General features: G+C 50.1%; 1 protein-coding gene across 4 annotated transcripts in view; it reads right to left on the reverse strand.

Moving 5' to 3' along the window:
- The window catches only part of Hkdc1 (hexokinase domain containing 1), a 40,575-nt gene that overhangs the window by 14,806 nt on the left and 13,006 nt on the right, over positions 1 to 12,763 (reverse strand). For 3 of the 4 annotated variants that reach the window (NM_145419.1, XM_011243397.3, XM_006513473.4), the window contains exons 5-12: positions 11,848 to 11,943; positions 10,673 to 10,772; positions 7,483 to 7,666; positions 5,550 to 5,705; positions 3,782 to 4,015; positions 2,250 to 2,554; positions 848 to 987; positions 643 to 762 (exon numbers count right to left, since the gene is read on the reverse strand). In NM_145419.1, the coding sequence (NP_663394.1) occupies positions 643 to 762; positions 848 to 987; positions 2,250 to 2,554; positions 3,782 to 4,015; positions 5,550 to 5,705; positions 7,483 to 7,666; positions 10,673 to 10,772; positions 11,848 to 11,943 (1,335 nt within the window). Of the gene's footprint in view, positions 1 to 642; positions 763 to 847; positions 988 to 2,249; positions 2,555 to 3,781; positions 4,016 to 5,549; positions 5,706 to 7,403; positions 7,667 to 10,672; positions 10,773 to 11,847; positions 11,944 to 12,763 lie in introns of those variants that run through there. The other variant, XM_011243398.3, reaches the window with a different exon arrangement.

Here is a 12,763-nt window from a genome sequence, read left to right on the forward strand (position 1 = left end):
AAACCCAGGGAATTAACTCTTTTTGTGAATTTCAAAATAAGGAGATATGAAATCAGGTGTATAGAAAACCCTTTAAATGGTTAATTCCCTCTACACCACGTGTTCCCAGACGTGTGAACAGTGGCCTGGTGATGTGGCTCAGTCAGTAAAGTGCTTGTCTAGTGTACGTCTTATGCTGAGCCCCATCCTCAGCGTGACGTGTGCTGGGCTTGGTGGTGCAGGCCTGCTACCCCAGGACACAGAAGGTGGAAGCAGGAAGATCAGAAATTCATGGTGATCCCTGCCTATATCAGGAATTTGAAGCTGGGCAGTGGTGGCACACGCCTTTAATCCCAGCACTTGGGAGGCAGAAGCAGGTGGATTTCTGAGTTCCAGGCCAGCCTGGTGTACAGAGTGAGTTCCAGGACAGCCAGGGCTACACAGAGAAACCCTGTCTCAATGAGGCCTGCCTGGGATACAGGAGACCCTGTCTCAGAAACAAAACCCAAAGTGAGCACAGACACAGAGGAACCTTGAAATGGCCCTGGGGGAGGGCAGCCGCTGGGGAAGGGCAGCCGCTGGGGAGGGCAGCCGCTGGGGGAGGGCAGCCGCTGGGGGAGGGCAGCCGCTGGGCCGGCTGTGTGCCTGGCAGGGCCTTCTTACCTTGTCGATGCATGTCTGTCTGCAGGGGAAGGAGAAGGTGAAGCCCAAAGGCAGCTGGGCGCCCTTGAGGCCCATGTAGTCCAGGAAGTCAGCGATGCACTGTACGATGTGGTCAAAGAGCTGCAGGGAGAGAGCGGAGCTCATGCAAGGTGTGCACTGATGGGGGCGTGGCTGCCCGACCTCGACCCCCAGCCCTGACACTCACCTCCTCCCCAGTGCCCTGCATGATCTCCAGAGGGATGGCGAAGATCTTGTTGTACATGCGCACAGACCTCCGCCTGATCTTTACCAGGAGGACTCGGAAGTTGGTTCCCCCCAAATCCAGGGCAAGGAACTTTCCTTTCTCTGTGGGAGAGAGAGTGGAGGCTGCATCCCACCCACCCACGCTGGGCAGGGACCCATGGTGCGCACTTGGAAGAAGAACAGAGGGTCAAGCCCAAAAGAACGGGAACCTCTGTTCCTGGCCTCCCTGTAGGTACCTTGAACCTGTCTTAGGCCAGAGCATTTTTTTCTTAGCCCTCATTTCCCCATAGACCCAGGCACCCTTCTCCCACCCCATCCCCTATCCCCCATTGCTTCTGAGAAACAGCTTTCATCCTGGGCCTCTTTCCATGTCTACAGAGGGAGGAAGCCGGTGTCTTCAAGGTTCTTCCAGCTTGAAACCTTACTGCCCAATTGGTCCCAAGCATCTGGTACAGGACATAATGCACAGAACCTGGCACTCAGGGGGCAGGGTCAGGGCAGCATAGGGACTTCTGCTGGCTCACAGCAGGAGGTCTATTCCTTTTGTTACCCACATTAAGAAAACACACATATACACACACACATATACATGCATACATACACACATATATATACATACATACACACATGCAGACACACATGCAGACACACACAGACACATGTACTCATACACACACATACAGATAGACACATACAGGCACAGACATATGCACTCATACACACACAGAAATACACACAAACATATACAGATACACACATATATTTACATACAAGCATATACACACACATATAATATACACAGAGGCATACACACAAACATATATACACACAGACAAAAACACAGACACACACATGTACACAGACATACACACACCAACACACAGACACATACACTCATACACACAGAGATACATGTATATACTCACACATACACTCATATACACATACACAGACACAGACACATACACTCATGCACACAAGTCACACATAGAGACACATACACACACAGACTCACATACATACATATTCGCACACATACACATACAGAGATAAATATACATACACAGAGACACACACATACATACACACAGACATACATATACATACACAAATAGACACAGATACATAGATACACACACAGACACAGACATACACACATACACAAACAGATACAGACATACACACATATACACACACAAACACACACAGAGACACAGATACACGCACACATTTTAACCAAGTCATGCAGACTCCTCCAACTTCCCCTTTCCTCATCCAAGGCTGTAACAGTCTCTGCATTTGCAGAGTGTAGACAGGAGCCCTGCACACCCCATAGAGCAGGTGCCTATACCAACCCAACCCACCTGTGCCATCCGGCATCCCATAGACATAGGTGGGAAGCATCTTCACGGTAGCCAGAGAGTGGGTCTTTTTCTTCAGCCCGTACTCTAGTTCAGCCCGCATCTTGTCCCGCACACCCAGGAGTTGCTCTCGGGTCAACTGGAACAAAGCCAGCACCTTGTCGATCTGCTTGCGCTGGGCCTGTACCCGAGAGGCCACTGCGGTCACCATGGCGGCCCCCTTGGTGCTTCCACTCTCTGACAGGAGGAAGCGGACATCACAGTTTGGGACCAGTCTCCTCACCACCTTGTGTAGGCGTTTGGGGTACCTGGAGGTAGAGGTGACAGTCAGATAGTGAGCAGTCTTTTCAGCTGGGTCTGCCCAGTGGGAATGGACACAGGGCTAGTGGGTGGTGGGTCCCGGGGGACCCTGCTTGTTGGATAGTGGCAGATGAACGATGACAAACTAAGACAGTTGAAAGGATACTTTGGAAGCTAAGGGAAGTGCTGAGAGGGCATGAAGGACCAATGTGGTGGTAGATGTCGCCTTTGTCTGTGGCAAAGGATTTATTCTCTCAGTCCCTTCTAGAGTGCACACGCCAGTGTAGTCTCCAATAGCTAATGAGTCTTTCACTATGAATCCCTTGAAAGAATTTTCATTTCCCTATGCCATCCTAGTGGGATCTGGCGACCTCTGCCATCAGTGATTTTCACCATCAATAGTGGGGTATCTCTGACTTTTCAGTATTGCTATGCCATGGGTATTACCTAGATAGTGGAGAGAAAGATGGTTAGGAAGATGACAGATGGAAAGGTAGGAACACACATAAATAGACAGATAGGCAGGCAGAAGGACAGACAGACACATGAGAGATGAATGAATGAACACACCAATGCATGCAAGGAAGGTGGGTGGATGGATGGAGGGAGGGAAGAGAAGGTGGGTGGATGGATGGGTAGGTGGATGGATGGATGGGTGGATGGATGGATAGATAGATAGATAGATAGATAGATAGATAGATAGATAGATAGATGGATGGATGGATGGATGGATGGATGGATGGATGGATGGATGGATGAGTGGATAGATAGATAGATAGATAGATAGATAGATAGATAGATAGATAGATAGATAGACAGATAGACAGACAGTCTTTCTAATTAGGCAATAGTTTTAACAGATTTTTTTTTTAGATAGGTCTTGCTGCATAGTCCATACTGACCTCAAGATGGCATTCTTCCTGCCCCTTTACAGTGGAAATCTCCATTGCTCTGCCCTCCATCCGTGACAGAGAACCTGCTGCTGGTCAGCCCCTCTGAGTTCTGTAATTACTGGTCTGCACCACCATACCCAGCTAACAGCCCCGTCTCTCTGTGAGTGATTCCCCAGAGCACCCGGCCAGCTGTGTAAACGCACACTTGGCTCACTCTTCCCTTGGAATCTTAGAACTAGATGACTCCAACTGCACAGATATGTAACACAGACCCGAGGGAGCACCGGGGCTCAGCTCCAGGGACGACCCACGTTGGGATACGGGTTGGCGGGTGGCACTTACTGAGGGTGTGTTTTGTAGAGAGTTCCATCCATGCCCACTGTGGTGCGGAGCCGGGCCAGCTTCTTGTTCTCTCGGAGTCGAGTCAGGATGGTTGCCAGAGCCGCTGCGCAGAGATTGGCTGAGCGAAAAGAGACGATGGTGCACACGTGCTGGACAGCGATGCAGTCTGACTCAGAGGGCTCCAGGCCCAAATCCACCAGGATCTCTCGAGTGTTGGCCAGGCCTTCTTTACTCCTAGCCAGAGACAAGAATGAGAGGCTCACACTTCTCCATGCTGTGGGTATCCTCCTGGGATGTGTGCCCTTGGGGTTGTGTGCCAAAGACAGCATCAGCACTGAATAGAGCCACTACCACGTGCCACCGCACAGCAGGTACCTGCTAAGGCTCTGCCATGCAAGTCAACTCATCCGATCCCCACAAGAATCCCGAGGGAGGGACTGGAGAGATGGCTCAGCAGTTAAGAGCACTGACTGCTCTTCCGAAGGTCCTGAGTTCAAATCCCACAACCACATGGTGGCTCACAACCATCCGTAATGAGATCTGGCACCCTCTTCTGGAGTGTCTGAGGACAGTTACAGTGTACTTACATATAATAAATAAATAAATCTTAAAAAAAATAAATAAATGAGCCGGGCATGGTGGTACACGCCTTTAATCCCAGCACTCAGGAAGCAGAGGCAGGTGGATTCTGAGTTCGAGGCCAGCCTGGTCTACAAAGTGAGTTCCAGGACAGCCAGAGCTATAAAGAAACCCTGTCTCAAAAAAAACAAAAAAACAAACAAACAAACAAAAAGAATCCCGAGGGAAGGACCTCTTAGAAGAGGGTGCAAGTGAGAGGGCTGAGGCAGAGGGTGAGTGGCTTGTTCTCCACACACAAAGCTCCGCAGACCTGAAACCTCGGTTTGGACTCCGGCAGTTACATATTAGAGCCCAGGCTTTTAAGCACCTCATGGTCTCCTGTCACTCAGTTCATCCCTGCCAAGCTTGTGTAGATATGGACTCTGCATGTTAGACTGACTGCAAAGCTCAGGGCAGGGCTAGGGGTTCCACGCCTAGGAGCAGGTTCCTGGCCTGATAAAGCTAAGCTCCTTCATCATGCCATTGTGGGGCTTTGGGTGTAAAGACTCGAGTCAGCAGATCTGAAGGCAGCCATTCCAGAAGCCAATGGAAAAGATTCAGTTTCTACAGTAGGGCTCAGGGACTCTGCACCATACAGGGTACAACAGCCTAACCATATCATCAGCAAAACTATACACAAATGTGTAATTTGGGATAAGTATCCAGGACTTGACTCAAATTCCCCAAGGGATCTGTGACCCCAAAATTATTACTAGTGCCATTCAAAGGAGGAAGAAGGCAGGAAAACATGACAAGTAGGTGGCTTTCTGACACCTACTTGTGCAGTCCCTGGTTAGTGACCCACAAGGGTGTGACACTGAGCCACAGCAGAGACTTCTAGCTTGTCTGAAGCCAAGCCCAGGACTGAAACTCCCTGTGAGGGAGGAAGGTCTGGTCCCTACTGTTGCTCCATCACCTAAGTACACGGCACTGTGGCCACCAACCCCAGCCCTCCACAGTCAGGGCAGCAGGAGACACCCCAGCCCTCCACAGAGGCAAGGCAAACACCCCAGCCCTCCACAGAGGCAAGGCAAAACACCCCAGCCCTCCACAGAGGCAAGGTAAAACACCCCCACCCTCCACAGAGTCAAGAAGGAGGGACAACCCAGCCCTCCACAGAGGCAAGAGGACGGACACCCCAGCAGCTTACATCTCCATGGCAGCCACGTGCTGTGTTTCGATCTTGCCCTTTGTATGGAGAGCAGAGGATTTTGCACCCCCAAACAGGAGACCAACTTTGGCCATCTTCAGCAAGATAAGCCTGACCAGCTCCCCCATGTACAGCCCGCTGATCATCTTCTCGAACCTGTGATGGGATGAACGGGTCGGTGTAAGCGACACCCGAGGCTAAGCAGCATGAGCTACCAAACGCCATTGGGCGGAGGAGCCATTCCTACTTCTGTCATGAGGAAACACAGTGTTTCGGATTTGTATTTTCTAAGCTCCCTCGACCACCATGTGACACCAGAGCAAAGACCTGGGTGCTTCTAACCTCCACATTGAGGTTCTGTCTCAGAGAACTTGATTCTAAGTTTTCAGTCTGGAGTGTCCACTGAAGGCCTTTGTCAAAGGCCTGCTTCTTGGCCTATATTTGGGAGGTGGTGGCACCTTTAGGAGGTAGGCCCCGTAAAAGCCTACCCACCATTAGGGACATATTCATGAAGAGGGAAGTGGGACCCCAGCCCTCTCTCTATGCCACACCCAACCATGAGGTAAATGATTTTCCTCTGCCACATACATCCACCATAACATGTTACATGGCCACAGGCCCAAAAGCCATGAAGCCAGTTGGTCATAAGGCTGTGAACCAAATGTCATGCTTTTCCTCTTGGAGTATGTAGGCGAGGAACTTCCCAAATGTGAGCCAGGTAAACCCTCAAGCCCACTAGCTCAGGCATCTGTTATAGTAATGGAGGGCTGACATGAAGCTCGGAGACCCCAGAGAAGGCCCACCATGACACGGATGGAAGACCCCAGGAGATGGCCCTCACCTCTGAGCCTCTACACCAGACTAATTGTTTCCTAGGCTGAACAATAATATAATTTTTAGTCTTCAAATATCGGAAGATACAATTTCCAGAACTATCTGTTCTAAACAGACTTACACATTGCAATAAAAAACCAAAACCAAAACCAAATCCAAAATGACTCTTAGACCATTGGGGCTGGAGAGATGGCTCAGCCGTTAAGAGCATTTATTGCTCTTCCAAAGGACCTGAATTCAGTTCCCAGCACCCACATCAGAGAGGTCACAAACACTGGTAACTCCAGCTCTGGGGAGAGGGCCAGTCCAATGCCATCTTCTGGCCTCTGTGAGCACCTCCATGTATGCACGTGTACACATGTGTACACACGCATACACACAAATAAAAGCCCTTTTTTTTTTCAAAAATAATTATCTTAAACATTGAAGACACAGAAGGCAAGAAAATGAAATTCAGGCTCGATTTCAGTGGAAATTCTTTTGAGTGAAGCAGAGATAAATGGAAACCATAGACCAACACTGCCCTGGCTTGTAACAGCTCATAGTTACAGGGAAGGAGGTTATGTGCGGGGTCCAGGCCCAGTTAGGACAAACACAATGAGCTGCAAAGGGTGCGGAAGGCAGCGCCTGTCGAAAGAATAGCAAAGCCAGCTGTGCAGAGAGCCTGGAAGAAACTCAGTACGCTAGGCAAAGAGCTGCAGCAGGCTCCAGGGCAGCTGTTCCGCAGGGGCGTGGCCGAACATCAGACACAGGCTGTTGTGAGATGAGACTTCTGAGGATGTCGGGTGGCTGGGAAGCCCCAGGAAGCACACACAGGAAGCCCCAGGCAGACTCCTGCGCTTTCTGTGCCTGGCTTTCCTCTGTGCCCACTCTTTACACACTCCAAGACAGCAGAAGCAGGGCATTTGGTTCGCAGCCTTATCGATGCGAGCCTTGGACGCGCACACATACCCCAGAACTATGGACTGCATGAGAACTGTGGTTAGGATCTAGCGGGACAGACTCGCTGCGGGGACTGACCTTCCCGGGCACAGAGTGAGCCTGAGTGAGCAGGGACTGCCAGGTGCTGATACCCGGATGCTAGCAAAGGAGCACTCACAGCTGCTTCCCGGGGTTGAGCGAGCCCAGGTCCAGCTCTCTGTCAAACTCGGTGCGGATGTCCTCCAAAGCCCCATCGTCCCCAAAGGCCCCCCACTCCGTGTTGATACACATCCTTCCCTCGTCCCCTTCCACGAGGTCGATGTTGCTCATGTCCTCCATGTAACACGCGTTGGTGCCTGTTCCTAGAGAGCGGACCGGAGAGAACGGTCAAAGAGGAAAGGGGGCCTGGCTGGGGAAACGGGGAGAACTCAGTACCCAGGTACTGAGAAAGGCAGGCAGAGTGGCAGGGTGTTTTCCCTCTGCCACCACCACTGCTGCCACCGCAGCAGCCGCAGCTGGCTCAGGCAAGCCTGAGCTCCTGGGCAACGAGGCTCACAGGGGAGGTCCACGTGTGGTACCCACACACCTCAGCTCATGACGGTGTGCAGCTATGAGTGTTGTCAATTGTGAATCTATCCCTTGTGAGTATGCATCAATACTATAAAAGAATACCAGGGAAGAGGGAGTGAGCTAACCTTATAAATTTAAAAATATCAATCAATCAATCAATCAATCAATCAAACTAACTAACCGTCAGAGTGCTTCTTTATGCTTTCTCTACACTCCCTCAGTCCTCTCTATCTGACACGAAAACTGTTCTTTACATTTCTCTTTCAGTTATAGGGGAGGGTATGGGCATATGTGAGGACAGGTAGCTGTGGAATCCAGAATAGGGCGTCACGTCCCCTGAAACTGGAGTTACAGGTAGTGTAAGCCACCCAGCGTGCATGCTGGGAATGGAACTCAAGTCATCTCCAGGCTCTTAAGGGCTGGGCCATGTCTCCGGCCACTGACACCATTCACCCATTGGCTCATGGCTGCCATCAGTGGTTCTCAGCAGAGGTCCTTGTTGGTAAGTATCCGCTAAGAAAGCCAGACACTGACGCTGAGTGAGTATGAAAGCCTTCCAGGCAAGTGCTAAGGGATGGCTGCAAGTGGGCACGCCTTTTTGGACCCTTCTGGGGATTGTGAAAATATTTTAAAAGTAGAATGAGCTGAGTGTTTGCAAAGCTCTGAAAAATTAAAGAAACAAAAACAAAACCCCATAGATTCTGTGCCTGAAGCAAGAGAAATCGTGCGCCTCAGCAAAGCGGCTCTGAATTCTCATCCCTCTGTTCATTTAACGTCTCCTTCCCTGGCTGGTACCCTGGGCTGGGCATTTTAAATGCCGATAAGAAAAAAAAAATGAGATATGTTTTAAAAATAGACTCTAATTTGATATTTGGAAAAAAAACTTTGCAGACAAGTGTGGGACAATGTTCAGGCTTAAAAACCCAATCTGTGGTCTCAGACACAGTAACCAAGACAGACAGAGAGACAACAGCAGGTGATACCATGACTGGCATGTGCCTGTCCCAGGGTGAAGTGGGGGTCCTGGAATCGTTAGGAGCTTCAAGCTGCTTGGGTGGTCAGACCCCTTAGGAAAACCAGGCCAAGGAACCCCTTTTAGAAAATCAGAAGTGCCCTAGCCCTGGCAGAGGAATGGGAGGTAGAAATGGGCTATCTGGGAACAGCCTAGGATCCAGAAATGGTGGCACACACTAGCATGCACCCCCCCCCACACACACACACACAGACACCTGTAATCCAGACAGGAGGATGGTGAATTCAAGGACAGTCTGGTCTACAGATAAAACCCTGTCTCAAATATTACTTGAATGTCTGAGCCTCCAACTGCCTTTTCCCGGGATCCCCAGCTGGACACCTGCAGCCTCTAACTTTCATGTCTCAGGCCCCTTTGTGCCTTTGCCGACAGTTCAGTGGCCTCTGGACAGGTTGTCTACGTCTACCCCTGTCCTGGGGATCAGTCTCACAGTTGCAGTCCAACTGAGATAGGAGCTCAGTCTTAAGCCCAGGCTAGCCTGAAACTCCCTAAGTAGCCCAGGCTGGCATCAAAGTTAGAGCCATCTTACTGCCTCCAATCCATGAGGGCCGAGATTACAGATGGGAGTTGTATGTCCAGCTTCCATTGCCCTTCTCAACATACACAGGAGGGTCCAAGGAGATTCACTGTGAGCCAGCACTGAGCACAGACCCAGCACATCACGGCATGAAGAGACAAGGGAGGGAAGGAGGAGGCAGGGGATGGAGATGAGGAGAGAGAGAGGATGGAGGGCAGAGGAAGGGAGGAGGGAGGGGGAAGATGGATGCAAGGAAGGTGTGTTGAGGTTTTGTCTTTTACTGTTTATTGTAATGTTAAGTGTTGGGCTTTAAGATTTGGAGTTTGCATGTAGCCTGAGGGACCCTGTCCCCAGTTAATTCTGATTGGTAAATAAAGATGCCAGCAGCCAATAGCTGGGGAGAAGAGATATGGGGAGTGCGTCTTAGATTCCAAGGACTTCAGAAGAAAAGGAGGAAGGGAGAGCAGCAATGGGCTAGAGAAGCAAGCAGAGCAGCCATGGTCTAAGGGCCAAGAGAACAGGGCTCAGAGGGCTGCCCGATTGAATTAAGAGCAGCCCAGATGGAACATAGCAAATAATAAGTGATAATTTGGGGTTACCGATGTGAAAGTAGATTCTAACAGCATGGAGAGCAGGCAGCTGCCCAACTGCTATGCTGCACAAGGCAGATTAAAATATAAAGGCTGTATGTGTCTTTCATCTGGGAACACAAATAATTAAGGTGGGAAGGAACCCCACACCAGGATTTATTAAGTTTTTTTTTTGTTTTGTTTTGTTTTTTTTACAACAGGAGAGAAGGAAGATGGAGGGAGAATGGATGGACAGAGGGAGGGAGGAGGGAGGGAGAAAGGGAAGATGAATTCATTGAAGGAGGGAGGGAGGGAGGGAGAGTGGAGGGAGGGAGGGAGGGAGAGTGGAGGGAGGGAGGGAGGGAGGATGGATAGACAGAGGGAAGGAAGGAGAATGGAAGAAGGGAGGAGAGATAGAGTGAAGGAGAATAGAGGGAGGGAGGATGAGTGGACAGAGGGAAGGAGGATGGATAGAGAGAGGAAGGGAGGATGGAGGGAGGGAGGATGGATAGACAGAGAGAGGAAGGGAGGATGGAAGGAGGGAGGATGATATAGATGCAGGCTTCGCATCTCCCCGTGTTGCTCTGCAGAAAAATGGCAGCACCCTTCATATTTATATATATTTTACTCAAACTCAGCCCCAATCTCACTGCCCCCCACCCCAAGTCCACTGAGTTACCGATGATAACGCCGACTTCACAGTTGGGATCATCATAAGCACAAGTCATCATGGTCCCCACAGTGTCGTTAACCAAAGCCAGGATGTCCACGTCCAGGTCCTGGTGAACAGAAGGCCTCAAGGGTATCAGTGGAGGGAAGTCATATTCTCTCTACCCCACCCCCAAACAGTGAACACGCTAAACACTGCCTGCAAGAAACAGATTTTGTGAAGGTTCAAAGCCCAGGGTAGGAGGGGAAGCTTGTGCTTCTGCGCTGAGGGAATGACTGCTGTGAAGGGGACTATACGGGCAGCCCTGGCATCTACCCCCGGGGGGGGGGGGAGATAATGGAAAACAGATCTGTCATGGAAATGATGGTTATTTCTAAGAGAAAACATGTCAGTCCTGGGTCACGGGGCCCTGCCAGGCAGCAAGCATGGCAAAACCCATCTCAACTAAAACCTGTCTCTTCTACGTGGGTTATTCTGTCCGGACGCTGCCATCACAGTTCCCTCAGACCTGAAGGACTGACTGCTTTAAGGTGAGAAGAAAGGATTGGAAGGTGACACATCAAAGTCTTCCTTTGGGGTTAGGGGATCATAGCTCCACGTGGTACACCAGCCCCTTTCCTAGAGGCTCATTCACCAGCTCGGCTAAGAACGGTAAGAATAGCTCCTCTTCCTATCATGCAACAAGCAGTTCAGCTTTTAAGGGGTTGAGATTTTCTCTCTCTCTTTCTCTCTTACTTTTGCTGCTATAAAAATGATTGTAAAATATTCTCAAAAAAGCAAGCGTAGAAAGCTAAGTAGAGAGCTATGAACAGTGTTCTTTGGTTCTTTGGGACCTGTGTGTTCGTTGGTTGGCTGGTTGGTTGGTTGGCTGGCTGGTAACTAGGACTTGTCCCCAAAGCATGTGCATGTGACTTCACCACTACACCCCAGCCTAAAGAGGAGGCAAGGCGGGGCTTAAACACAGCCACAGCTCAAGTCCAACCTTCCAACAAGGGCAGGTTGTGGTGCCTGGGGACCCAGGCATAAAAGGTTGCCTGCCTCTTGTGGTTCTCCAGAAGGCCAGCGCTCCTCTTCACTACAAAGGGGACCCCGCCAAGTTCTCCTTCCAGGGGGATGCACTACAAGGACCCCCCAAGCCCAAGGGTAGAGGACTAGGAGGCCTCACACCAAGGTGAACCCCTTACCTTGTGCTTCTTCATGGCAGTGGCCAGGCGGTTCACCACGTCTGTGTCCTGAACTCCCCGGGCCTTGAACTTCTTGGTCCACGAAAGCAGAACACCCTGTGAGGGTGCTTTTGGTCAGTGCCTGGAGGTGTTCAGGCTATGCCGCGGCAGGCAGACAGCCCTGGCTCTGAGCCCCACGGGCTCTCCTCTCTCTGTTCAATCACTCTGATTCTTTGGGGTTTGATTTTGTTTCTAATTGATACATAATAATTTAAGGGGTATGCTAGGCAGGTTCAGTGCATAATCCAATCAACCCGCACAAACACTACACACAGCTATGGGATTTTTTTTAAATGAGACTTATCTAGATTTCCAAAACAAGTTAAGACTCATGAGGCAGAGGCAGGTGGGTGTCTGTGAGCCAGCCTGGTCTACAGAGTGAATTCCAGGATAGCCAGGGCTACAACACAGAGAAACCCTGTCTTGAGAAAGCAAAACAAAACCAACAACAACAAAATGAGAGACGTGTAACTTGTTCCCTGTGCCTGAGTTATTTCACTGAGTTTAATATTCCCACACATTCCCACAAATGACAGAATGGCTTCCTTTTGATGGCTGAGTAATATTCCACTGTACAGAGGTGCCCTTTCTTAATCTGCTCATCCGCTGGGAGACATTTGGGTTGATTCCATCTTTTGCAAAGAAAAATTTTTTAATGTTGCCTTGGGTGAATAAATTAGGGACAGAAATACCTCCCCTTTCTTTACATATTTTATCTCAGTCACCAGAAGCACAAATGCTGAAGAGACAGAACTCTGACTCACAGCACACGGGAGCCAAGAGCTTTTGATTCGTATAATAGAACCCACACGCACACTTGCACACTCCCCCTGCCCCACCTCCAGCTGCACAGGGAACTGATGAGAGAATGACCCCT

The sequence above is a fragment of the Mus musculus genome, chromosome 10 (assembly GCF_000001635.26).
Source record: "Mus musculus strain C57BL/6J chromosome 10, GRCm38.p6 C57BL/6J".
Lineage (NCBI taxonomy): Eukaryota > Metazoa > Chordata > Mammalia > Rodentia > Muridae > Mus > Mus musculus.